Source organism: Oreochromis aureus, linkage group 20, assembly GCF_013358895.1.
Source record: "Oreochromis aureus strain Israel breed Guangdong linkage group 20, ZZ_aureus, whole genome shotgun sequence".
Taxonomy (NCBI): Eukaryota; Metazoa; Chordata; class Actinopteri; order Cichliformes; family Cichlidae; genus Oreochromis; species Oreochromis aureus.
In genome coordinates, this window is record NC_052961.1 from 5151630 (window position 1) to 5178918 (window position 27289).

General features: G+C 43.0%; 3 protein-coding genes across 10 annotated transcripts; 2 read left to right on the plus strand and 1 right to left on the minus strand.

The window, feature by feature from the left end:
* Positions 1–266: 266 nt before the first annotated feature.
* On the minus strand, positions 267–4327 carry rad51c (RAD51 paralog C). The gene is made up of 4 exons (XM_031759103.2): positions 4146–4327; positions 3525–3765; positions 3166–3382; positions 267–3077 (listed from the first exon to the last, which is right to left on the minus strand). The coding sequence occupies exons 1-4, from the start codon at positions 4261–4263 to the stop codon at positions 2577–2579; spliced, it is 1077 nt and encodes a 358-aa protein (XP_031614963.1). The 5' UTR covers positions 4264–4327; the 3' UTR covers positions 267–2576.
* An 866-nt stretch (positions 4328–5193) lies between these two features.
* abt1 (activator of basal transcription 1) lies at positions 5194–8731 on the plus strand. The gene is made up of 5 exons (XM_031759195.2): positions 5194–5217; positions 5385–5747; positions 7327–7502; positions 7622–7807; positions 7898–8731. The coding sequence occupies exons 2-5, from the start codon at positions 5387–5389 to the stop codon at positions 8078–8080; spliced, it is 906 nt and encodes a 301-aa protein (XP_031615055.1). The 5' UTR covers positions 5194–5217; positions 5385–5386; the 3' UTR covers positions 8081–8731.
* An 884-nt stretch (positions 8732–9615) lies between these two features.
* On the plus strand, positions 9616–25495 carry cdk16 (cyclin-dependent kinase 16). Of its 8 annotated transcripts, none has more exons than XM_031759120.2 (17): positions 9618–9857; positions 10820–11014; positions 13207–13359; positions 15269–15387; positions 16988–17116; positions 18393–18449; positions 18748–18862; positions 18991–19085; positions 19162–19224; positions 19492–19615; positions 20815–20935; positions 21114–21211; positions 21424–21529; positions 21769–21811; positions 21958–22048; positions 22135–22215; positions 22312–25495. In XM_031759120.2, the coding sequence occupies exons 2-17, from the start codon at positions 10891–10893 to the stop codon at positions 22347–22349; spliced, it is 1557 nt and encodes a 518-aa protein (XP_031614980.1). In that variant the 5' UTR covers positions 9618–9857; positions 10820–10890; the 3' UTR covers positions 22350–25495. The 8 variants fall into 8 exon arrangements, with proteins under 8 accessions (XP_031614981.1, XP_031614980.1, XP_039460651.1 ...); XM_039604717.1 differs by lacking the exon at positions 9618–9857 and adding an exon at positions 9894–9915; XM_039604716.1 differs by lacking the exon at positions 9618–9857 and adding an exon at positions 9965–10177.
* The last annotated feature ends 1794 nt before the right edge of the window (positions 25496–27289 follow it).

Below are 27289 nucleotides of genomic sequence, written 5' to 3' on the forward strand. Positions count from 1 at the left end.
GCTGAGGACTTTCCTGCAGTGCGAGGACCACGTTTTGGTCGCTGCTGTTTGAAGGTTTCTGCAAATCAGGTTGAATCATGTTGATGAGGGTGTTTGCGAGCACACAGCGAGAACATGTGAACATGTTTTTACTTTATTATTAGGCTTTTAATTTAGCCCAGTGATTATTTTAGAGTCGACCTCTGTCAGAGAAGGTCAGGTGTGACAAACAGTAAAATTTTATTTATATAGGACATTTCAAGGTAAATATAAAATGCTTCACAACAAAGAAGTTACCCATAAACAAGTTTAAAAGGATGAATTTTAGTAATTTTTATAAACAGACTGAATCCACAGATCTCAGGCTGAGAGATGGGGGATGATTCACCGTCCATACGGAGCTCTACGAGTAAAAACTAGATTCTTAAAGTGGACTCTGAAGTTAATGAGGAGGTAGTGCACTCATTCATCACTGAAAGATGTCCCAGGGAGGTTTTATGAAGACAAATGAACAATGAATAACAGCAATCCGGGGGTGATGAAATAAAAGCATTAATAACAAAACATTAACATTTTTTAAGTGAGTGAACATCTGTAGTGAAAGCCGAGGTTTCTGAAAAGGACCTGGAGTTTCCTTTAGCTTAGGCACAAATCTGTGCTGAAGGACTTCTGTTTTGTCTTCACTAAGCTGGAGAAAACAGTAACCACCCAACTTTTAATAGAGCCTATGCATATGCAATTTCTGTAACTCAGAAACATCTCAGGGCAGCAGTGATAAGAAATGCCCTGAAAAGTGCCCAAAATGTACCAAGCTGACCCTTTGTTTACCGGCAGCCACTACTGCTGGCTTCTGTCACTTCTGAGCGTGTTTACCTGCTCAGGTGTCGGACAGGTGTTCAGTGTTTACCTCCTGATGTTTAAACCCACTTTGATCTTCCTGTGTGTAGCGATAACAACATCTGTTGCTAGGGAACATCTGCCTGTAAATATTCAGTGTCAAAAACAATAATAAAAAAAAAAAGTTCGGAATGACAAAAACTTCTGTGAAATTATTTCAGTTTATTTCTGCAGCTGCCAATCATGTGAGCAGAAGTGCATCATGGGAGATGTTGTGTATTCATTATCGGCCCTTTCTCTCATTACTTCTGTGTGGATTCTCCACACACAGAAGAAGCTTTTTTCAGCTGCTCCCTTATTCAGAACAGCACAGCAGGCAGCTTGACATGTTTTAATTTGCCAGATTTTTATTTATGTCAGACATCCTCCCTGAAGTAACCCCAACGGGCTTTGTCTTTCTCATGGGAGAGTCCACACACAGACTGTATATAAAAGATGGACACAGGGCATTGCTGTTGGCGTCTGGATATTGAAGCCATAACCAGGAGTGCCTCCAGAATTTTTTTCACAGGGGTGGCCATATGGGGGCCACTAAAAATATCGAGATGGCGCACCAAAAACAGAACAGGGCAGGGACGCAATGAAGGGAGGGGGTGACGACGGGAAATCGTGAAGGACGTACAAAGTGACAGAATAAAAATGACAAAAAAAAAAATTGTAAACAATTATTATAACATTATATACAATATTTCAACTCACTGTGGGGTGTCTTCCTGTCTCTTGTGCTCATTTTTAAAATAATAACCAACATTGGACAGTCTTGTACATTTTTGGGGGTGGCCAGTGGCCGCCCTGCCCCCCCCCTTGGTGGCGCCCCTGGCCACAACATTTCTGTCCAAAAATGGCTGGATCTGACCATATTCTGCTTCTTTGGTCAATGAAGTTCATTATTTTAATTGTTGTTGTCATAAATCACAATAATAAAAGAAACGAATAAATCCATTTTATTTCACCTAAATGAAATTTAAACTCAACAGGTGAAAATTGCTGACACGATTTCTACAAGCAGTCATGAAGGTCTCCATGGTGGCTTGGTGCTTATAGTCATCAGTCAGTAAGAAGCTTAAACACTTCAATCCTCCTGTTTTCCATCAGAGAAAAGCGAGGACATCCTAAAGCTCGCCACTGTATTTCTACCTCACCCCTTATTTACGCGACCCCTAAGCACTCTAAACAGAATCACACTCATGGACTGTGAGGGTGGACTGCAAATGAGCCAGTGTTTCTGCCTAGTTCCAGCAGAAGAAACAATCTTAAAGAAAAGCTAGAACACAACAGTAATGTGTGTTGCACCTGAGGGTAAGACAAGATCGTCTCAGTAGAAACAACAGAAATGATGTTTTAATAAACTAAATGAATCCAGATGTGTCTGTAGTTCCAATATCCCTCTATAAATATCAACATATATAAATATGAAGAATCTGCAAACAAGAGGGCCACCATCTAACCTCTGACCCCTGCTCTTCTGCAGAGCATCTTCTCTAAATGCAGAAACATTCTGCATCTACTCGGGAAAGTCAGGGATGAACGGCGCAGACAGGAAGAGCCACTGACTGATGACCTGTTCTGTGTCTCCACCTGCTGGACTCAAACTGAACTTTATTTAAACAGGAACCTCCTGTGTGAACACAGCAGTGTCATTAAATCCACATAAGGTAAACGTTCAATCAGCCTCTTCTTACCGGACAGTTTCCAACCAATCAGCTGCTTGTTTCTTTTGGATCAGCAGCTGATTGGTCAGTGTCCATTCGAGGCTGTTTACTCTGTGGCATTTCTGATTGATCGGCATCTCTGAAGCCTTCGGGGGTGATCTGGTATTGCACCATGGTTTCCATGTGACATGGAGATTTAAAGATGGTCGCCAGACGCCGCGACCCCTCCCACTGTAGGAGGAGCCTGATCGTAGGGGCATGGCCCCAACACTCCCCAAGGGCAGGGACAATGTGCGATTGGCCGTCCCGGATCCGGGTCGTCATCTGGTTGGTGATTACTACTGCAATGTTATAGTTTATTGCCATGGTGATTAGCTGCTGGCCGACACCATTAAGGAGGCGTGTCCTCTGTGAAAGTTCGTCAAAGAGGAGGCGGAAAGGAAATGCCACACTGTCGATCACCAGAAGGCGGATCTTTGGATGCTGCGACAGGAAGTCAGGAAGTAGATGGAGCTCGGCTAGCAGCTCCACGTGGTCATGGCAACGCACCTGAGCAAGGCGAGATAGAGAGGCAGAATTTTAGAAATTTGCAGAAGCATAGTGACATCACTGCATACATCATCTAGTAGACCATTACCAGGAAGATGTTGGACAGGACGGTCTCCACGGTGAAGGTCTCCGTGGCGGCTCGTTGCTCATCGTCCTCAGCCAATAAGGAGCAGTGTCTAACGGCGGCTGCTGCGATATCAGTTACCCTCTGAAGCAGGAAGCTGCCCTCTGTGTCGATGAACATCACCTGACCTTCGACCCCCCCGAAGCACTGAGGCACCTGAACATCCACCGCCAGCTGCAGACTGAAAGGGCGACATCATCACTCACTTCACTGATCCACATCATGATGACTAATATTCCTCGACTGTTTTCCTCACTCCGTCATCACAGCTCCAAAGCATCTGTAAGGTTATTGATAATGGTGTGTGTGTGTGTGTTTCTTACCACAGCTGCGTTTTTCCGATTCCTGGAACTCCACAGACTTCCGTTATTTTCCCAACAGGAATTCCTCCTCCGAGAGATTCGTCCAGCTGAGAGGAGAATGTCACGATGCTCCTTAACTCCTCCTCCTTCTGCAGGAGCTCCAGAGCAGTCAGAGATGCTGAGAAGTCACCACTTCCTCCTCCTCCTCCACCTTTCACAGCCTTCAGCACCTCCACAGCCTCCTCTTCGCTCAGGCCGGTCTCTGAAATGAAACTCCTCAATAAATCTTGTGCCTTGTTTTCTTCCACATAAAAAGCAGCTTGATGTTTACTGTCATGAAGAACGTGACTCAATTCAGTGTCAGTGTTTAGAGCACCTTCCTGTCCATAAGTCTGCATTCCTGCGGAATATAAAAGGTAAACAGTCGAGCATGGGAGGATCTTCGAGCCGTCCCTGCTACTTATTATAAATGGCAAGACTTTCTTCTTCTAAGACTATGAGAAAACCATGAGTTACCAGGACGCTGTAAAACTGTTTTAGCTGTGATTTTTACTGCTGCAGGGCTTTAGAAGACAGACGAGCTAAAATGTGACACATTTTGACTGGAGGTTTTGGGAACTGTGGTGGGAAATGTAGCGGTACCTTTGCTAAGCTTGTCCGGTTTGAAGTCCTGTAGGTCCGAGGTGAGCTGGAAACCAGCACTGCCCAGTTTCAGCCTCACAGCCTGGCTCAGAGGCAAACTGGACACCGGTCTCTGCATCTCCGCTGCTAAACGCTAACAGCTTCAAAGCAACGCGCCGTCACCGATATCACGGCGTGGGTTTTACACGCAAACACAAAAGCGTACATCCGGTTTCATATTTCAAAATAAGAGCTGTTTGACTTACTTGAGCTGTTTTAAAGCCACTTGTTTCACTTTTCGAAAAACACATCTAATGTTGGTCCTGAATCTGAGATCATCTTTGTTGCAGCATTTCTCGCCAAGTTTCCTGAAGGTTCGATGACTGAGTGCCAAACATCGGTCCTAGGATTCATAAAACTTAAAAAACAAGGTAGAAGAAATACAGCTTAGATTAAAATTTGCAGAGAAAAACACTGTGCAGGATTTTTAGACTCTTGAACCGCCCGTGTCCTCCAGATGTGCACATGTAATTAAATGAAACGTGGAGCTGCACTAGAATTCAAACATCATTTTATTTTTAATTTGTACAAAGTCAAGAAAGACGTTTTCAGGCTCTTTATTTAAGTAAATATTATAATCTACAGAAGTAACAGTACATGGAGTTCAGCACGTGAAAATACTTTATAACTCATTATTCAGAATCATATCCATGGTACATTGAGACGTTTTTCATTTTTTCTATACTGTCAGGTATGGCTATAATAATACAGCAGAATGTAGTAACAGAATAACAAGTAATACCTAAAGCTTTAATATAAATGCTATGGAGTTTAAAGTACATTTTGCCACCTCTCCCAGCTTTGCCGTCATTTTACACAAAAAATAAATTAATAAAAAAATGTATTAAAAAAATAGTTTCAACAAATAAACTGCTGGGGAAAGCAAAAATTGTTCCTTTATGAAAAAAGATTATACAACTCCCACCTAATATTTTATTTTTGAAGGCATAACCGGAAGTTGACTGTCAGCTGATCTTTGTTAGTGCGCCGCGCTGTTTCGTCATTCACATGCGACGGTTTGCACACGTGAAAGGTAATTGTGACAGAAGTTAAAGAAATCTCAAAGTAAGCGTTTATTGTGAGTTTTAAATGTTTTAATGTGAAAAAATTTGCACGCGGAAGTTATTCTGTGTCCAGTTTAGCTGCTCTCGCGATTATCTCTTCAGTCTGAGTCACGTGCAGACACGTTTTGTTTTATAGAGATGGAGAGAAGAGAGGAAGACGAGGACACGAAGGCGATTGCTCAGAGTGAAGATCAGGAAGAACAAGACTACGACGACGAGGAGGAGAAGCGGGAAGATGGTGATGATGATGAGGAGGAGGAGGAGGAGGAGGAGGGAGCTGCTGCAGATAAAAGAGATGATGAGGATAAAGATGTTAGTGACAAAGACGCTGCTGAGGTAAAAGAGAAGAAGAAGAAGATAAAGAACGTCTTTCAAGACAGGAAGTGCGTCCCTGGAATCATCTACCTGGGTCATATTCCTCCGAGGTTCCGCCCCAAACACCTGAGGAACCTGCTGTCAGTGTACGGAGAGATCGGACGCATATTTCTACAGCCTGAAGGTACAAGTACTACCAGAATACACACAGATATTACTACCACAGTATAACACAGACAGTATGTGGTGCAGATATACTCCTTCGATGGACACACAACACTAACGAATGAACGAAAACAAACTGTACCAGGATCAGCTCATTTTTGTGTGTAATCGAGAGTACCAGCTCTCTGTGCTTTCCGGGTGTTTCCAGAAATTTCTGGGAGTGATGGAATTTAAAAAATGAAACAAGGGTCACCGTTTCATTTTTCACAGTTTATGTCCTGAGAAAAAATACACAATTAAAAGCTTCTCCTGGATATTAAAATTCGAGAGGGTCCAGTCCAAAAAAGCCTTTTTTTGATTAACTTATTCTTCAGTGGACTCGACATTTTATTACAATCATCAGTCAGAAAGCACCATTTTCTAACCAAATGAGGAATTTTCACTTTTCAAATACTACTTTACCTCTAGTTTCTCCTTTTTATTAATCTCACTTCATCGTGTCTGCAGACTGCAGAGTAAACTGAGTGCAACAAATATGGAAAACCCACCTTACAGTCTTATGGCCGTATATCCTACAGACAGGCAGTGCTCTGAACTCAGTCTTAAGCCTTGTGTGGACACCTTTGTTATGGAGCGATACTAAATGTTTAAAGCAGAATTTTTCAGCAAGTGTCTGCATTCTGCTTGTTTTTTGGTTCTATTTCTCCTTGAGGGGTTATTTTATTTGAAATAAAACACTCCACGAAACACACTCAAGCTGTAATTTTACAGTCAATGGTTTTATGTCACATGTGGGCAGGAGTCAGACTTCAGACCATCTCACTTCAGCCCACAACATCCTAAAAGGAAAACAGAACAACTCCTCCAGAAATCAATAAGAGGCAACGTTATGTCAAGATGTCCCGAACTGCAACGGGTCTGTACTGCTCTATAACTCGACTCCAGTGTGCTGATTTACCACTGACCCGATCATCCCAACACAACACTAAAAAATTTTTTAACTAGCAAAGATGCTAGGGCCTTGGGAAGCTAACTGAAATAAAATAAGTAGAGGAAATATCCTTACTTCTAGTCTGTTTGGTGACATCTTTATTAAACATTGCCTCATGAGGCTCTTAATGGATGTATTTATTGAGACCTTGGATGTCTATAAGACTGTGAGCCAGCTGCTTTCAAAAAGGTTTGTTTTTATTGAAATATAGGAAACATAACATGTTTAAAATTTTTACGATAAATATTCTAAATTTATCACCAAAAACGTTTAAGGGACCTAATCTGTGTTGGGAAAATGTACAGGTAAAGATCAAATGAGTGACAAATTAAAGGAAAAAACCTGAATACGTGTCGCCTGCTTTGAGGCTGAATCAGTGGCAGAACTTGGCTACCAGTTTTGTGGGTCCAGCTGTCCTCTTGGAGACAGGTAAAGTTCTGAGAGGTTAACCTGATCCTGTGATGGTACGTTTCAACCATGTTAAACACTTACTTTAATCTCACACGTCAGCAGCACTGCATGAACAGCAAGTGAGGAAAAGTGCAGCTTTCACCATAGCCCCTCAGATATTTATCACCTGTTAATGTTCGATGCGCTCATCTTGCAGACAGACAGGTGAGGAAACGCAAGAAGAAGGCTGGGCTGCGGAGGTGTGACTTCACAGAAGGATGGGTGGAGTTCAGAGATAAACGTGTGGCTAAGAAGGTGGCGGCGTCACTCCACAACACGCCGATGGGAACCAGGAAACGCCAGCGCTTCTCCTCTGACCTGTGGTGCATGAAGGTAGGTCTCTTCTTCCCTATTAATGCACACGGAATACGCTGAAACTGCAGACAGACAGTTGTTTAATGTCCTCATAGTGTCAAATAATTTGTCCCTACTGCTTACCTGTGTGTCCGCAGTACCTGCACAGGTTCCAGTGGATTCACCTGAGTGAGCGGCTGGCCTACGAGCAGACGGTCCTAAACCAGAGGCTCAGGACTGAAGTTTCGCAGGCGAAGAGAGAAACAAACTTCTACCTGAACAACGTGGAGAAGAGCGCTCGCCTGGACAAGCTGAGAAAGAAGAGGCAGCGAGACGGAGAGCAGGTAAACGCTGAAGGACGAGCTGAAGCGATGAATGTCAACTCTGTTCAGGCGGAGACGCACGTTCGCTCTAAAACTGTTTGTCATCGTCAGGTGGAAGAGAAGACGTGGGACTTCACTCAGCGCCAGACGGAGGAGGAGATCCAGATGAAGAAGAAGAAGAAGAAAGACTCTGTTTCCCAGAAGCACCTGGACAAAGCCCGCCTCATGGAACAGAAGAGCCAATCGAACGTCTCGCTTCTGGCCAAAATTTTCAACTCCAAACCGTCACAATGACAACAGAGAGATGCTTCATGAACTCTTGGACAAATGTTTCCATTGAAAGTGTAGATTCCTTTCCCCAGCCAATCAAAGGCCAGTTTTGGCAGGGGAGAGGGCGGAGCAAAGGGAGTGGAGGAGAGCCAATATGGAGGAGCCATTCCACTTCCTTTTCAGCTCATTGTATAGAAATTGTTGTGATTAACTTACAGGTACAGAGGTGGGTGCCCAGTGAAGCTAATGGCAGTGCCGCTAACACGTCTGAATTGAAATACACAACATTTATATTTAGTTTTTCTTAAAGCAAAGTTGCATTTGCTCATAAGATGCTAGCATTCTGCTAAAACATGCTGATTGGTCTGTCACCTCAAAGCCACGTTTCCCAGTGATGACTACAACAGGCGTTACAAGCTTAGTTAAACCACAGCAGGAAGTTTCCATGTGTGGATCCGGGCTGCTGACAGAAATTCTCTGATACTCACTTCACAACTAAATCAAAAGTTTGGATGATGTTAAGCAGAATGCAAAGTCTCTTAAACCTTCAGAAAGATATTTGACTGCAGTCGAAGATCCACAGGGCCTCATATGTTCCACACTACCCTGTGAGTGTCCACTGTGAACCTGGAGTGGGAGTTCTGGATTATATTAAAAGATTTTGGAAAGATTCAATGAGCTTGTGTTCTGGGGATGTTTTCTCTTTACGTGTTATTTTGTGTTAATGTTTGTGAGCAGACAGTTTTGCTTGGGTATCTTTTCGGGATCAGCTCACATATCGTCAGGCTTGAGGACAGAAGCTGGGGTCATTTCTGAGAGAAGAAAATCACTGGGGACAAATTCCTGGTTTCTTTTGTTAGGAAATTGGGAAACGGGTTCATGAGTTTATACAAATGTAACGAGCGTGAAATTCGATATTTGATATGACGCCTTTACTTTTTCTGCATTCATAATTCCATCCATTTTGACAAAATCTCCAATAACACTGAAATACAAAGCCAAATGATGACAGAGCCTCCACCGTGTTTTACTAGTTTCACTAATGTAAGTCTCTCCTGACCTCCTCCATACGTATTGATGGCTACTTAAACCAAACTCTGTACAACCTGCTGCAGGATTTTTGAGTCGAGTTCCTTCCACTGATACCATTTGTGATGAGGCTTCAGTGGATCAACTCAAAGCCCAGACATGTCTCAGGGCCTGTGTCAGGACTTTCCTGGATTCCCCCCCCCCCTCCTGTTTCTGGACATTACTCCACTTGTCCAGTTACTCTTCACATTATGTCAAGATATGGCTATAACAGCGAATCAGCTAACTGGTCTAACACTCAAACAGTTTGGTAATTTTTTACAGATTGAAAAGAAATTAACAAACAAGTTATGTGTTTGTGACAAGCTGCTAACAAAGTGATTATTTAACTTTTTATTTAGTAAAAGTATAAAATATTCCACCTCATATCCAAGTTTATTATTAACTAAATTGTTTGTATAGCAAACAAATGACAGGCTTCATTTTGGAACAGACTTTTTGTTGCTTTTAGCAGCTCTGTTTGTATAATCAACATGTTTACATATTATTTAATAAAATATATATATAAAGAAATGAAAAGGGGCGGGGACACGTGCCGGGTTGTTACGTCACCGACGGTGCCGTGAGAGTCTCCGTCAGGACGCACCGGCGGAGCGGAGCTGAGCAGAGCAGCAACATGGCTGCAGATTACTGGGAGCCAGGAAGATCCGAGAAGCCGTCAGACTGAACCGAGCCACGGATAACCCGGGACAGACCGGGATAAACCCTCCCGGTGAGTAACGGTCACCCCCGGGCCTCGCGTGTAACCGGAAAACCGTCTTTTTCAAATGGTGAGTGAGTCGTTGAGGGAGCAGCGGCCGCTCCGCCTCCGCTGCTATTTATAACAGTGAGGAGGACGGTTTACTGCAGGAAATACACGGCTCCCGTCCTCGGCTCTCCAGCTCAGAAACACACAGGCGTAGGCAGGTCCACGGAGACACGACACCCGAAGCGGCAGAACACAAACAACAGCTGCCACGGGGACACACACGTAGCTTCAGTTCCCGTTCCGTGCCGTCAGATCCACGGGCAATGACGTAACGCATCTGTCAGGTACATGACCTGTCACTCAGCCAGGTGTGCACGTGACATGAAGCGGATCTAAGTGGCTGTTTGGGTTCATTAGTGAGCGCAGGTACTTCCTGCTACACAAATCCGAGACCCCGAGTCTTTTCATCAATACTGGGTAACATCACACTCACCTGTGTGCGTCAGATTCACCTGTGGAAACTCGTGTCCGTCTGCATTTTCAGGGGATTAGTTTTAGTGTCACGTGATGACGTGCAGGCGAGATGAGAGTGCATGTAGTGATTTCAATGTGAGATGAGCATAAAGAAGATGATGTGTCAGGTAAACTGAATCTTCAGGTGAGAAGAGTCCTTCTCCTGAGGTAGACCAATTTAGCTGTGCTATGCAGGTAAACTGAATCTACAGGTGACATGACTACAGGTGGTTAATGTACAGGTGAGCTGAATCTACAGGTGACTTGAATACAGGTGGTGATGATGTTCAGGTGAGACGAGTGATTCTTGTGAGGTCGACCTGTTTGGCAGGTGATGATGTGTTAGGTGAATGAATGGTAGATGAATATGCATAACTACTAATTCAGGCATGATGAGTCAGCTGTTGAGGCGTTCAGGTGTTTCCTGCTGTTTGCGTAATTACATTCTTGTCCTTTTATTTTTACCTGTCCAGGTGTGGTCTCCAGGCTGGCAGCCCCGCCCCCCTTGGCGTCACGTCCCCCTCTCCCCCCCCGGCCCCCGCTAATGGAGAGGATGAGGAAGATCAAACGGCAGCTGTCACTCACTCTGGGGAGGGGCGGGTCAGGGGGAGGGGATAGGACGCTGAGTGACACCATCACTCAGGAAGCAACGTCACACAGCGACTCAGGTAATCCTGTCAGGTGTGAGCAGAGGCCTGTCCCAAGATTATAGGGCTGGGTTTTCAGTTTTTATGATGGCGGTTTTAATTAATGCCACACACCTGGCTGCTCAGGTGCAGGTTGTGCTCCAGATGATAGATCAGCACAGAAAATTGCTGTCCACTGGATATAGTGTCACCATTGCTAGAAGATGTCGTGAACTTTGATGAACAGAGACCTATAGATATATATAAAAAAGTACAACAATAAATGGGAAATTAAAGTACTCTTATTTTTCCCCCTATATGACATCTCATAAAGAGGAAAAAAGGTAACATGTGGAACGAAAAAAGTCCTAAAAAAATAAATAATGAAAGTGGGAACTTGTTTGGTGCACCCGTTCCTGGGACATGTGAGCTTTGTCCAGTTTCCCTACATTACTGACATCTGTGAGAGAGAGAAAAATGACCAGCTAACTGTATAAATTCCCTTGGAAATTACCTCCAAGTGATATTTATTCACCGTGTGGGTGAACATCACCTGACGTTAGTGTTCTAGGGTTAAATGCTTTATATGTTATATGAAATTTGCAAAGCAGCCTACTTACCATTTAGAATTATGTTTTCATTTGTTCTCAGACAGTCAGAAAGCCTCAGGGAAACAATAATGCTAATGCTGTTTTACACATCATAAGAATACAGCGAAGCAACGCGTTCATTTAATGCAATACACAGTTGTAATTATAGTCGTATCCGCTCGTGCTGCCATGACAAGTCTATTAAAGGAGACTTGTGCTCATTTTGTTTTTAATCTCTCGTTCTACTGCAGTAGTTTAGCTACTGATTTGTTTGGGGCTTATGTGTTTATCCTCCTTGGTGACCATGTTGGGGTTATCCTCGCTTTCTGATGTCACACAGTGCAAAGAGTAACCCACTTCCCATCAGTATGTGCTGGCAACACCTGACACAGAGCTTGTTAAGCTGGGACTGCTTCCATGCTTACCTCGCTCATGTTCCAAGGTAGGCTTGGATTGCCTGGATGCTCTACCCGGGATTTGAACTGCAGACCTTTTGCTCCAAAGACGGTGATGTTGCCACTACACACCTGATAAATTTCCCAGCCCTAGCATCGACTGCTTTAACATTGTATGTATATAGTACAGAAAATAAGGAAAAGCAGCTTTAATTACACAGATCCCGCCCCCACTGTTAGTTCCTGGATTTATATGCTGTTTATCCAGTGCTTTTCCTATCACACGCTTCCATTTGAACCACAGCATCTGTATAGTGTTTGTTATAGCTTCGTGTTTTTCCAATTGGTCACATGATGCTGCAGATTGTCACAGCTCGTGTGAACTCACTGGTAACTTGAATGAAAGCTTATCGAGTTGATGGCCACCTTTGTGCGACTGTTCAGTCTGACTGGATGTCAGAGAAAGTGAAGCCCTATAAGGCAAAGATATTCTGGGCATGTTGGACATGTGTTGTAGTCCGGGCGACCACATGGCCGGCTGTGCAGCGCTGGCTTGCCGTGATGCATGCTGGTTAAAGATTTGTCTGACGTCCACTGGTGCTGCAGAGTGTCACTGTGTCACATGGTGACATAACCTGCCGTGAGCTTGGCGACTGCAGTTAGCTGCAGACTTTTTCCTCTGGCCTCACCAATAGGGAACCACCTCTGTGATGACAGAACTTTGTCCTGATTGGCTGAAGGCTTTATTATGTAAATAACATGAATAAAATATATTTATTCATTTTATTTTTCCCCTCTTTTTTTTTTTTTTAAATATGTAGCTAACTAATTAAAATCAGTCCCAGTTAAAACAGTCAAGAACTAACCAGCTGTTAACCAGTTTTATAATCTGGTCTGCCGCTCACACAGCAGACCAGTAACTGGAAACTTGCTGGTTTAATTCCTGACACTTCCTGCCTGATTCCCTCCTCTGATCTGACTGGTTGGTTGGATCTGTGATTTGATTGGTTGCCTTTTGGACCTGTCAATCAATCAATTAATCAATAATCAAACACTTGTTTAATTTGAATTTATTTTTTTCTCCTTTAACCCCACTTTCTTCTTTTTTTTCCTTTCTAAATCAACCAACCGTTACCCGCCTCCTCCCCTCACCTCCTCCTACACCTCCCCCATCCCTCCATCGCCCTTCTGTTACCTCCTTTCCTCCCGACATCCTTCCCTCCCTTCGCCCCTTCATCTCTCCCCTCAGAGGTGGTGTCTCTTCGTTCCTCTGGAGGTTTGAAGGTTCGATCTTCATCCTCTTCAGTTCAGTCTTTACTTCAGTCGTACAGCACCTCACTGAGGAAACCCAGAGGCCTCGGACGCAGCCTGAGCTCCTACCTGAACCACGCCACCAGACTGGGTACTAATGCCGCGAATACATGTACATGCACAAGTACTGTACCACTACTACACACATACACGTGCTGAATATATACAGTATAATCATGTACTGCGCATCTATCCACATAAAAACAGAAGTAGAATTTGCTGTATGCTTGAAAATGTAGGTGGGGGAGTTTAACTGGTGATGTTTTATTTTAACGACTAACTAAATTTAATTTCTCTTGTGAAGTGAAAACATAGATCAGTTGCTGGCTGTGAAACAGGAATTAACTCATGATTGATGAGTTTAAATCTGAATGCTGGAGCAGTAAAAGAGGCATTTCCCTCGATTTAAATTCAGTACAGCACCACCAGAAAACGACAGTCCGACGGACGCTGTGGCTTCACTTAATGTGTTGGCAGGGTGAATGCTGCAACGTTACACTTCTGCTCTAATCAATGAAAGTGGCTCCTCTGGGCTTGAGAGTGTACGTGCTGCAGAGATCCACTCCATAAATATAAAAACACACCAGTCAAAATACTTTCTGTTTTACACCCCGCGTGCACGATCATTTTACACAGAAATGGTGTTTGCATTTCTTTCTTTTTTTTAACTGCATATATGCAGGAAATGCCTGTTTTTCAGTGCCAGCTCTCTGTCACCTTGTAAATTTACAAAGTCTGTGGATGTTTTCTTAGCCACATCATACAAACAGCGCTGCCTTTTGTCCATAAACTGATGATTTCTTTCCCAAATTTTTGCAGAGTGTGACTGTGCAGAACATGCGCTGCATAGTTGCATTAGGCTGCATAGTTGCATTAGGCTGCATAGTTGCATTAGGCTGCATAGTTGCATTAGGCTGCATATCGGCTCTCTGAACTGAGAAATAAGAATTTGCCTCCGGCTGACCCAGGCTTAAACAGCCATCTGCTGCAACCGGTCGCCGTGACAGGAAAAAGCAGAGTGATGTAGAAATAGAAAGAATATAAGATTAAATACTGAGCAGGTTGGCCTGCAGAACAGTTACAGGCAGAGCAGAGAGTATGGGGAGATAGACGACACAAAACTAATGCATGCAATCACAGCATATAAAAAGTGAAAGAGAGCAGAGGAGAGGTGCGTAATATGAGAAGTTGTGTAATATGACCAAGAAGCGTTTGAGTCACCTGATCCAGGCCTAACTGTAAGTGTTTTCAAAAAGAAAAGCTTAAAATCAGGGAGAGTGTCTGACTCCCGAACCCAGACTGGGAGCTGGTTCCACAGGAGAGACGTCTGATAGCTCAAGGCTCTGCCTCCAATTCTATGGAGTGTCGCAGGAAATAATGGCGTGCCATAGAAAAGATCAGCGTGGCTCTGCCTCTCAGTCTCCAGGAACCACAATAAGCCTGCACTGTGAGAGCGAAGTGCTCTGCTGGGGTGATGCAATACTATTACGTCTTTAAGATATGATGGACTCTGATCATTCAGGACTTTGTATGTGATGAAAATGATTTTAAGCTCTATACCAGAGTTCACAAGGGGCCAATGAAGGGAAGTTAATATGAGAGAATTAATATGGGAGAAATAGCTCTTTCTCTAGTCCTCGTTAGTACTCTTACTACAGCATTTCTTTATCAGCTGGAGGCTTTTTAGAGAGCTTTGAGTACATCCTGATAAAAATGAAATACAGTAGTCCAGCCTGGAAGTGACAGATACAGCGGAGTGGGTTTTCAGCATCACTCTCAGGCAGGATATTCCTGTTTTTGACGCTGCTGCAGAGGAGGATTAGTTGTGAGTCATGCCACCAAAACAACTCTGACCTGCCTGGACACGGGATTTCTGAGATGAGTTGTAGGGAGGAGCCTCTGTAGATTGCACTTGTTTTGGTGCATTTGGTGATATGGGGAATTTAAGGCCTGACTACTCTTTGTATGCGTGTGACTGTTATTCGTGTGTGTATTTTCAGAGATCGTCCATGAAGATGTGAAAATGAGCTCAGATGGAGAAAGTGATCCAGCTTCTTCTTCAGATGATGTTCAGAGTCCAGTTAAAGTCAGAATGAGGAATAAGAAGATCTCTACTGAGGTACACGAAACACACACACACACACACACACACACACACACACACACACACACACACACACACACACACACCCCACACACACACACACACACACACACACGGTGAGCTTACTAGAGTAAAGCAGAGATGTTGGGATATTCGCTGGTTTTTAAAGAGCACTCACTATTTGTTTTCTGCAAAGCCTTTAGGACCTTTTAGCGGTTTGGTGCAGCTTTTCGCCTCCTTGGTTGGTTTTGTTTTTGATATTTTCTTCTCCAGCTGCTCGTTGTTTTCTGGCTGTTTAGTTGTTTGGATGTGGGTGTTTCAGCTTGCACGCTCTGCAGGCTTACATTCCATCCATCTTCAGCCAAATGTGTTATAGAGCTAAGTCTGGTTTGAGATTTCTTGCTGCCTCCAGTCCAGAGCGTTGTAGCTGCTGATGGAGGCCCTTCACACCGCTCTGACTGAGTTGGTGCCGTGTGTTTCTCTAACATTAATATTTATCAGATGCAAAGATGCGTTGGAGTGCTTTAGCCTGCAGCTTCCCAAATATGTCAGCGAGCTTGTCTTCATCTTTTTCACGACTCAAAGACTCGGCTTGTCTCCGGGTACAGATGCACAGCTGTGATGCAGGCTGGTCCAGGTCCTGCTTTTAAGGAACGAGTGAGCAAAATGTGTTTGTTTCAGCGCCAGACTCGAACTGGTGCTTAACAAAGCTGGGTTTACCTGTGCAGTGCTGGTAAAGCTGTAAATGACCCGACAGGCTACAATAACTGTCGGGCTGAGCTGTGGGCTGATTGAGCTGCTGTCTCATTAAAAGCAAACCGGTTAGAGAGCGCTTACAGTGAGGCCTCTGTCATCTGTGAGCTTTTTATTTTCTATGTGGGCTTTTGTTTTTGCAGACAGATGTGATCACCCCCCCGCGGCTAATGGGTGATGCCAGTCTGTCACACATCTGTGGACAGATGTTCTGACTCCTGGCCGGAGGTTTTGTTTCTCTGCCTTCTGTTTTAAAATCCTCCAAAGGTGTTCTGATGGATTCAGGTCAGGGGACAGATTTTATCCAGCTCATAATTTCACATTGTTCTTCCATTAGTCTGTAAAGGCCTTCTCCCCCGAGGCACCTCCATGTGTCTGGCTCTGCAGCCACCGCTGGGGCAGATCAGGTCCATCAGACCTGTATTTTCTTTTGGCTCCTCGTGTAGATCCCAACCTCTGCTGCTGCATTAAAGCACAGGTGCAGGTGGATTCCTCACCATGTTGGTCTCACCCTGAGACCGAGAGCCAAACGAGCAGCTGTGGAGTTCGTGGGTTCTTTTTCTAATCTCGCTCAGGCAGCCATCTTTAAGAGGAATCAGGTGGGATCACCGTTTGCTGCAGTGGTCACAGGTTGCATTCAGGGCCTGCATTTCCAGTGCTGTCTGCCCTTTTTTGTTTTTAGTGCTACTTCAGATCAAATGCAGACATTTCATCTTAAAATGAAACGGTTTCTTTCACGATGACTGAACATTTACCGGCAGCGGTAAAAGGTGACGAAAATAAACTGTCAGGTGCTGCGGAGGATGAAGGTGAACGTTCATGTGAACTCTGTTGTGACCGCAGTGTTTCTTCTCTGTTTCAGGACATCAACAAACGTCTGTCGTTACCGGCTGACATCCGTCTTCCAGACGATTACCTGGAGAAGTTTAATGTGATTGGTCCAGCTCTGTTCGAGCAGCCAATCAGCAGGCGGCTGCGTAGAGTGTCTCTGGTATGTTTAACTGCTTCTTTTCATTTTCACGCAGGTGTTTGGGACAGTTTTGGGTTGGCCTGCCACAAACGATGATTTTGATAGTCGACTAGTCACCGATTATTTTTGTGATTAGTCGACTAATCAGATCATGCATCCATTGGATGTGAAAAGTACAGCTTATTGGACCAGCATGCGTCTGCTCTTATATAACTATCATTTCTAACTAAAAATAAAGACAAGATGATAATTTATTAAACTTTTAATGAAATTTGCAGATTGTCTCAGTGAAGTTTAATAAACTCAGCATCTGCTCCTTGCTATCTAAAATATATCAGGACATTGGAGTAAATTCTACCATCTCACACTTCTGTTTAATCAGTTTTCTGTGTGATGTTTATTCAGCTGTGTGAAAGACCGCGGAGGGGTTGAAAACGATGTGCCGGGAGTTCACTGTTCACGCTGGCTCTAGTGAGCCTTGAACCCCGGCTAGCTATCGAGCTAGTGGGTAACAGACGTCTCCGAAAACGTCGGAGCGCTTTTACAAATATGTGATGTCTTGATAAACTGAGCAGATATTTGAAGTTTACACAGCTACATTCTCGCCTGAAAATATGTTAAACGTTTATTTTGTGACCCAGAAAGAATAATAAGAGTAATATTAAAGCTAAGTAGCTGCCGCCATTGTTGGAAACTGGAATTGGCTGGGGCACGCTATGAATTCTGGGATAGGTTGGGCCATGAAGGATACCCCCGACCCATCCTTCAAATCTGGGGAAATGAAGGATGCATTTGTCTGCCGCGTTTGGAGGAGTCTTCGAATTTGGAAAGCCTTCGTCGCGTCGCTGTAACGTAATCGGCCTACAAATGCGGCCCCTGAATCTGGACACAGCTATGACACCGGCGACTGCTTCTTCTTCTTCTTTGGCGTTTAACAGCAGCTGGCATCCTTGTACATGCAGTGCTGCCATCTTCTGTTTCAGTCCGTTATTACACTCTTAAATCCTGCTGCTTATTCCTGCATCTTTTGGGACCTTACAAAGCTTCAAATGAAGCGTCGACTATTAAATTAGTCGTTGACGATTTTGATAGTCGACGTAATCGTGGCAGCCCCAGCTTTGGGAGAATCGGTCTGATACCCTGGGCTGCAGACTGCGTGTCTGCAGGGGGGGATGCAAGTGTGAAACCGGTTTCTGATTTTGTTGTTTCGAGTAATGCAGGATGTTTGTTGTGTTGTTTCTCTTGTGCACCAGCGCAGGTTATTTTAACCCTCTCCTGTCTGCCTCTTTGCCTGCAGTCAGAGATTGGTTTTGGGAAGCTGGAGACTTACATCAAGCTGGACAAACTGGGAGAGGTGAGGCCACATTATCTCCTTCTATCTGTTGATGTCAGAAGGTATTTGTTTAATAAAGAACACAAACAGCATCTAAGTGCTCCGTGCTGCACTGTGACACTGCTTAAAGGTGTCATTACAGACTTACTAACTACATGTAAAGTTTTCTGACCTTTTCTACAAATTAAATGTAAAAAGCTTTACCTGGCAGTCCACTCTTTTTGTTGTATGTTTGGTTTTGGCTCCAGAAATCAATAAATAAGATTCCGATGGCCCAAATGCCCCGCCTCTCTCCTGTCTGTGTCTCACCTGTGTGTAGGGGACCTATGCCACAGTGTATAAAGGTCGGAGTAAACTGACTGAAAACCTCGTGGCTCTGAAGGAAATTAGACTGGAACATGAAGAAGGAGCTCCGTGTACTGCAATCAGAGAAGGTACTGCAGTACTAATACTGTTTGACAGGTGCTGAGGCACATCACTGACACTGAACCACCAGAAGTATTATTGGTACTACAGTAGTAGAAGTACTAATGACAGCATGTTTGTACTTTTTACTCCTCAGTGTCTCTGTTGAAGGATTTGAAACACGCCAACATCGTCACGCTTCATGACATCATCCACACACAGAAATCCCTCACACTGGTGTTTGAGTACCTGGTAGGACATGCACACAAACTCCTCCTCTTCTTCTTCCTCTTTGGTGTGTTTTAATGCGTGTGTTCATGTGTTTCAGGACAAAGATCTGAAGCAGTATCTGGACGACTGTGGAAATGTCATTCATGTTCACAACGTCAAAGTGAGAAACGTTTGTATGTTTTAATCTTAGTATAATGAAATTAAATGACATTTTACTGTGTGTGTGTGTGTGTGTGTGTGTGTGTGTGAGACTAGCACAAACTGATGTAATTTTGGTTGATTTTTAAACAATGATAATGATAAAAAATCAATTTAAAAAAAGCAGAAGGAATTCTTCTTCTTTTGTTTCCCTGTTTTTGAGGGTTTTCTTTGTTTGTATTGTGCTCATCGACTTTTCCTGTAACTGCAGTGGCGTTTCTGTCCTCAGCTCTTCCTTTTCCAGCTGCTGCGAGGTTTGTCGTACTGCCACCGGAGGAAAGTTCTTCATCGAGACCTAAAACCACAAAATCTGCTGATCAATGAGCGAGGAGAGCTCAAGCTAGCAGACTTTGGTGAGTCCTGCAGACAGTCTTTTTTTTTTTTTGTAAAGTTAGGACCTATTTAAATCTTAGTGTCTGAGGTTTCTCTTATGCAAAACGCACCTTTGAGTGATGTAAATGTGTGATGATGTAAGTGTAAGGTACCGGCACCTGTCACGCTAAAACGAAGGAAAAACAAACTTAATATTGGCTCTGAAGGGGGAACAAAACATGAAGAAATGGACCGACAGTCAAGTCCATTATTTATTGGTTGGAGGAACTGGAACATCTCGTTTGTCTAAGCAAAATATTAAATTTTCTCTTATATTTATTCTCAACTTCCACGCATAGAGAAGCTGTGTAGAGAGAAAATTAAGACACTGGAAGAGGATTACAAGAAAGTAAAAGACCAAATCAACTGTGTGTGTGAAGAGCTGCCCAGCTGTTGCCAAGCCCATCTGTGACACACACACACACACAACAAGTGCTACTTATTAAATTGCAGACCAAACCCTTGGCCAGTGGGAGCCCCCGGCTGAGTCCCTGCCTTTCCAGCTCCACGATTATCACTAAACCTCGTGATTTTCTTCATCTTGTTGTTGTTGTCATTCCAACCAGCTGGCAGTTATGTCATGTTAGTGATGAAGATATGAAGTTCTTCAGGGACCTCTCTCAGACCTTCACTTCATTTATGACCCACAGCAACACATCAGCATCGCAGAGAGCCGTTCTTCCTGCATTACCTGTGGAGACAGTTTTATTGGAAGAGAGTCGATTTTTGGTTCCTGTGAGAATTGGATATTAAAACTGCTTCAGGCCGTGCGGTTAAAGACACAGAGGGCGACCGATTCCTTTTTATGCCTGGACTTTGACGATGAGCCAGAGACATGGATTTGCTCTGTGCTGTTTGGCAGAGGAGGATTACAGACACACGTCTGACCTCCACAACCAGAGACAGAATGACCTCCTCAGTGAATTCAGGACAGCAGAGTCACATCATCCCATCCTCTCCCCCCTTAAATACAGTTTCTGAGCTTATCGTAAAAACAAACTCTTTGTGATGCAACACGCAGAAAGTATTTAAAGTGCCTTTTGAGGCAGTGTGAGTCGTGGTCCTTATGGAGGATGAACACATTTATTTTAGCTGTTAGGATACAAATGTAATCTGAATCGGTGTAATGTAAAGACAGTGATGATGAGGCTTTAATGACGTGTGTGTGTGTGTGTTTCAGGTTTGGCTCGAGCAAAGTCGATCCCAACAAAGACGTACTCCAACGAGGTGGTGACGCTGTGGTACCGACCACCTGACATCCTGCTGGGCAGCACCGACTACTCCACTCACATCGACATGTGGTCAGTGATGCAGTACACTGTACTACTATATAGTCGTACTGCTACTAGAAAATTTGATAAATTACATTTTAAAAAATCGATTCTTCTGTGGTGAAATGATCAACTACGGTTAAACCATCTGATCAGACGAACCTCTTTTCGTGCGTCTGTGTGTCTCTTTGTGCTTGTCTGTTTTTAGGGGTGTTGGCTGCATTTTTTACGAGATGGCGACAGGCCGACCTCTGTTTCCTGGTTCCACAGTCGAGGAGGAGCTTCACTTTATCTTTAAATTGCTGGGTGAGAACCAATCGTCTTCTATTTCATAATCTTTTGAGGACACCATCGACCTGTGTTGATTAAAAGCATGCCTTAGGTTGGACGTGGGAGGGACTTGTCACCAGACCTCGTCATGCTGCTGTTTTTTAAATGTATGTTTCAAAAAAATAGTAGCTGTTAAGCTTTTGACTTTATATTTATAAAAAGCCTTGTTATATGTATTCTGTGTGCAGGTACTCCCACAGAGCAGACCTGGCCTGGGATCACTTCTAATGAGGAGTTTGTGGCGTTTAACTATCCTCAATACAGAGCAGAGAGACTGAGTAACCACACTCCCAGGTGCACAGCTGCACACATGTACACTGTAACTACACACGGTTTTGTAGCCGGAGGTTCAAACACTAAGCCTCCTCATCCGTGTGTCCCGCCTGTGGCTGCTGACCCACCAGGATCCATGTGATTCAGAGAGCTTCCTCTTTACTTTTACTTTAAGTCACCAGATCTGCAGCTGCACACAGATGTGCATTAATCTTAAAGGCTCAGTGCACCAGATAATGAAGTTTGTGTTTTTTGTTCAGGCTCAGCACTGAAGGAGTGGAGCTGTTGTCAGAATTCCTACAGGTCAGTTAACGTCTCACAGTGTTTCTGCGTCTCCTTTTCTTTCTGAATCATAACGAATAAATAACATTTTGGTTGGGTTTTTTTGGTGTTCATTTATATGATGGGGAAAATTAAAATTTTAAGTTTAAACTTTATTTAAATTTTAGTTTGAGGGGAAGAAGAGGATCTCTGCAGACGAGTCGATGAACCACGCTTACTTCAGTAACCTTGGAAAGAGAGTGAAGCTACTTCCTGACAGTAAGTTTAAAGTTCACACCGGTCCCATCCTTGGTCCCTGTCGTTACGGTAACGTCACAGAGGCGCTGTGGTTGTTTTTGTTTCAGCGACGTCCATCTTCACCCTGCCAGAGATTCAGCTGGAAAAGGAAACGATGAGACCAACAGCAGCAGCAGCACCTGATCCAGGTAACAGTGTGTGTGTGGGGAAGGAGGCAGAGCCCGCGTGGCTCCCTGCTGGGTTAGTCTGACACTGACGTTGTCTGCTTTTGTCGTTCTGTCCAGCAAACAGTCCAAACAGGAGGCGGAGTATGCTTTTCTGACATCGCGGAGAGGCGGAGTCTGCTGCTGGACAAACAAAGGGAAACTGACAGGACAGGAAGTGATGATGATGCTTTTTTCCTAGAGGATTTACTGCAAGTTACTTTGGTGCACTTGCTGTTAGTCAGTAGAGTAGAAGAAAACAGAAGTCACTATTATTTATGATGAGAAGATGAAGCCCGTTGTTTACACTGACAGAAAATTATGATTCGCTGCAGCTACCCGACCAATCACAGCACAGGATATTGTGACTAACGGAAACGGGCCTCAGAGCTTCACCTCGGTACACGGAGAGATGAACGGGTGAATAGTAGTAAAAGCTTCTCCAGGAGGTTCTGTCTTCCATTTTCACTGCACAGATTAAACGCATAAATATCAAGTTTGTGAAAGTCCTGGAAAACCTGGAATTCAGCTCTGCTGTCATGGAAACCCCTGGAAACAGCCGTATACGTCATATCACCCGTGTGAACATCTGCGGCAGCAAAGTCAGCGTTAAACTGAAGCCACGATCCAGTCCCAGCGTGCTGAACTGTACACCTGTTTAAAACTTTAATAACACCTGATGAAACACAGAATAAAAATTCAGTTTGTTAAACACATAAAAAATGAACATTCAGTAATTTTGACTCCAAAGTTTTCCCTAAATTGCAGCTTGATTTATTTTAATATTTTTTTTAACGTGTTCCCAAACATGAGATGAAACCGTCAGAGTAACGTCGACCCTGCAGCGAGAGGAGAGGTCAGGCGCTGTTTTCACGAATGTTCTCTGTTTTAAAACCGCCGCTCTTCAGACTTCAGCGCTGTCCTTATCTGTGTCGAGCTGCCGATTGTGTTTCGGTTTACAGTATTACATTTTACACTTCAGTGTTACTATTAAACAGCCTGCAGGAGAAGCCAAACACACATCTGTGGAAATTTAAACCTTTGCTTTTATTTTGAAAGGGTGAACCTGATTTCTGCTGTTCTGCATGTGTGTGTCGTACACTCGAACTTTATACTGTAATACTGTTAATATATATATTAATACTAAGAGACGGTAACACCATAAATCTGCCGTATATAGCTTATCACAGAGAATTTATTTCAACTGGAGTTTTATTTATTGCTTTTTTGTGTTTATTGGAGATCAGTAAGTAGGTTTTTTTTTTTTTTCTTTTTTTCTTTTTTTGTCATTGAGACTGTTGGAAAGTGTGATGCCTTTGCCTCATTGGACCCCATGACATGTCAGAGGAAAATGCAGGGCTCTGATTGGCTAATTCTGTTTAAACATCAGCAAACAAGTCTGTTTCTGCACAGACTCAACCAGCAGTCAGCTCACTGTCTGTTGTGCATTTCATAGGAAATTCCCGATTTTTGATGGCAAACGCGACATCTCGTTCTCTTTCATAAAGAACTTTTTGCAGCTGGTAGTTTTTAGCCTGTGTGGAAACAGACTGCAAAAGAACATTTTAAAGAGATTCACATCCTTTTTAAGAGCTAATCTTCCCCTGCACAGAGTCCAGGTGTGGCTGGATGGGATTCAAATAACCTTCAGGTAGTTTTCAGATTTCATCCCTTCAAAAACAGATGTAATTTCAAAAAGCCAGTTTTTATTTTAATTTCATTTTTTTGTATTTTTATCAGTTTTAAGAGTGTTCATATTTTTAAGAGATAAGCTGTTCTTGATGTGAATCTTTATTTTTTAGCTGTGAAGAAATCTTAGCAATAGAGAAATAATAAGACAATAATAACCATTGAACAAGGTGTTTGACTCAGAGGAAGCTGACTTTTCAATCTGCTGTAAAAATGTCGCATACAACTGTATGTTTGTGGGAGGTAAACAAACACACCTCGTTTATGTTTTATTGTTTTATTGAACGGCAGCAGAAGTCTGAAGTCTTAAAAGTTAGAATGGATTCTAAAGGTGTACATTTTTTTTAAATACCAGAAAAGGATATCAGACTGAAAATATTCAGACTTTTTCTCCGCATGAATCATTCAAATGAAACAATAAAACATTGTGGAGGTGAGTTGGCGTTATAGGTAGTAATGAGGGTGTTTACTGTGTTCCTGTGAATAAAATTGGACACTGGCTGCAGTCAAATGGTCAAAAAAAACACTCACCTGTGTAATTTTCTAATCACTTTTCTTTAACTTATATGAAACATGTTACAAAAGGATGATTTATAAGGACTTCAAAGAGAGCCACAGTGCTCAGAGTCAGACTGCTCACACACTAAACTGGCAGCAGATGCTTTGGTGTTTCTGTCTCCAGTGATGCAAAAATCTCGTCTTAGAACACATGGGACAAAATAACTGTTTCAGGAAGAGTATAAATACAGACTTCCTCACCAACCTTTGTCTAACGCTTTCAGTATCTGTGACTGAAGGAAAAGTAATAATCCTCAAAGCTGGCAACACAGCAATGCACAAAAAGAGAACATATCCATGCAAACTGAGGTATACTACAACCTTCCCTGTGGCTGTTTTATTTGACCTAATTACATATAATTGTTGCAAATTAGGGATGGGTATTAGCTGCTTACCTTTCCTGAGGAAAACCGACTATTTGACTGCAACCTGTGTGTTTTTCTTTTAGGACTTAAATGTGTTCAAAGTGATGTGACTGCGGGGAGTCAGACTAAAAGTGAAGCTTCTGTCAGCCGTGCTAATGCTGGGTTAAAACAAATGACTGTTGAATGTAACTCTAAACTGTTGATGTGGTCAGTAGTTTAATGTTGACTGGGTTTACAGTAATAATGTGTACAGAGTTACTGATTATTAGAGATAATCACAGGTTTTAATCTGCACGCTGCAGTGTTGTTGTTCCTCAGCTGCTGCTCAATTGCACAGGAAACTGCATATAGATGTGAAAGTTCAGAGCGCATGTTTCTTCAGAGGTCACTGATTGATCTGCATTTTTGGTTTTAGGAATATGAAATAATGTAAAACATTTCAGGAGCACACTACGTCCCAGTCGTTGAAAGAAAAGCTTTTTGTTTTAATGTCAGATTAAAGCAAAATGGTCAGAAATCCTTCAGGACAGGATTTTACAGGTCCGTTTTCAGCATTCATCACTTGAGTTTTCCACATACAATGTGTTGCCTAATGCAAAGTTAACAGATCATCATACAATGGTGTGTACTACTTTATTAAAAGGTGCACGTAAGCCAGACTGGGCTGGTTCTCAAACTAAAAACGCTGTATTTTCACACGTACTTGTCTTCTCTCTCTTTTCCATTCTAATAATATCCAGTTTATGAAGCTCAGGGAAGGGAACAGTACATTGTGATGTATCAAACCATTAGTTTCCCTTCTTTAAATAGCCTCCATTTATAACAACAAAAAGACGTCATTAAAATCCAAAGCTGGATCATCATTTCATGCATCGGTGTGTAATGCTCCCACCACAAACCAAACGTTTCACAGACCCTGAACTGGCAGCTTTGTTAAATGTGCCCATATTGCGCTGCTTTGTGGAAGTAGGGAGACTGTACTTGTACATATGTGTCCTCTTGCTTAGATCCAGTTTGCACGGCTCTGTGATGGGAGCAGTACATCCTGGTGTATGAAATCTTCAGTTTGCCTCTATTTCATACAACAAAAACACTCTTGATGCCTTTTAGAGGGAAGTTGATGTCCTGATGTCCTGATGCTAAACTTCAAATCCGCTGTTGCTAAGGGGATTTTTGTTGTTGTATTAACACCTTTTATCAGATTTGGACATTTTGCTTTTACATGAATTACTAAACAAAACAGGACACAAAACAAGAATCATTCAAAATCATGCAAAGTGAGGCAGCAGCAGGGTTCATGTCTGGTATGTTTGTCACGTTTAGGAACATTTTAGCGACCTATGGAGAAACATGCATGTTTCTGGTCCACATAGATGCAAATGCTGTTTTCTCTGCTTTTGTAAATGAACTAACATGCTTTGTTTTGGTCGACACCATACCAAAGTTATCTGCAATATACTGCACTGCATGATGGGATTCTTCCAGATAACTTCTATGCTGTTCATTTGAATAATCTTCCATTTGCCAAGAAAGCACTGCGACATATCTGATGCTATAATGGATCTGCATACTTGAAATATGAGTCCAAGTATGAAAAAGAAAGTATATCCTGTTATTGTGTACAATTATGTTTACTTCATGTATTCTGGATATATTTAAAGTACATAAATATTAAAATTCTTTATTTATTATCAGTGTTGGCTGTTTGTTTATTAGAGTTTATTAGTGTTTCTACTTCGATGTTAACCTTACAATAACAGGTACGCTGTACTGTAGTATTCACTCGTCCATCCAAATCATTGAATTCTGGTGTTTCCATCACTTCCATGGCCGTGTTGCCAGGACAACAGTACATGTCTGACTGCATTGTGCCGGAGGGCGGATTATGGTGTGGTGTTGTCCCCTTAGTTCAGGTAAAAGAAACTCTTAATGCTTCAGCACACCAAGACATTTTGGACAATTCCATGTTCCCAACTTTGTGGGAACAGTTTGGGGATGGGCCCTTCTGGTTCCAACCTGATAGTCCATAAAGACATGGATGAGTGAGTTTGGCCTGCACAGAGTCCAGACTTCGAGCCCGATAAAGCACCTTTGGGATCAGTTAGAGTGGAGACCGCGAGCCAGGCCTCCTTGACCAACATCAGTGTGTGACCTCACAAATGTGCTTCTGGAAAAATTCCCATAAACAACTGCTAAACCTTGTGGGAAGTCTTCCCAGGAAGGCTGAAGCAGTTATAGCCCCAAAGGATGGACCGCCGTAATATTAGACCTGTGGATTAACAATGAGATAAGTTCATATGTGTGTGAAGGCAGAGAAGCACATCCTTTGGAAATATAGAGTAACTGCTAAAACAGGTTTGTTTGGAGGACTGAGTAAAGTGGAAATCGTGGATAAGGTGCAGACAGAGAGGGGTAAGTTTGAAAAAATAAAAATGCAACTAAAACTA

Bases quoted from the DNA above. Each gene is read 5' to 3' on its own strand.
- rad51c (XM_031759103.2), bottom strand. From the start codon at position 4,263: ATGCAGAGACCGGTGTCCAGTTTGCCTCTGAGCCAGGCTGTGAGGCTG. The intron at 3,766-4,145 runs GTACCGCTACAT...GTTTCATTTCAG, and splicing joins ACCGGACAAGCTTAGCAAAG to AGACCGGCCTGAGCGAAGAG. The intron at 3,078-3,165 runs GTAATGGTCTAC...CGCCTTGCTCAG, and splicing joins TCCTGTCCAACATCTTCCTG to GTGCGTTGCCATGACCACGT.
- abt1 (XM_031759195.2), top strand. From the start codon at position 5,387: ATGGAGAGAAGAGAGGAAGACGAGGACACGAAGGCGATTGCTCAGAGT. The intron at 7,503-7,621 runs GTAGGTCTCTTC...GTGTGTCCGCAG, and splicing joins CTGACCTGTGGTGCATGAAG to TACCTGCACAGGTTCCAGTG. The intron at 7,808-7,897 runs GTAAACGCTGAA...TGTCATCGTCAG, and splicing joins GGCAGCGAGACGGAGAGCAG to GTGGAAGAGAAGACGTGGGA.
- cdk16 (XM_031759120.2), top strand. From the start codon at position 10,891: ATGGAGAGGATGAGGAAGATCAAACGGCAGCTGTCACTCACTCTGGGG. The intron at 19,225-19,491 runs GTGAGAAACGTT...TTCTGTCCTCAG, and splicing joins TTCATGTTCACAACGTCAAA to CTCTTCCTTTTCCAGCTGCT. The intron at 22,216-22,311 runs GTAACAGTGTGT...CGTTCTGTCCAG, and splicing joins AGCAGCAGCACCTGATCCAG to CAAACAGTCCAAACAGGAGG.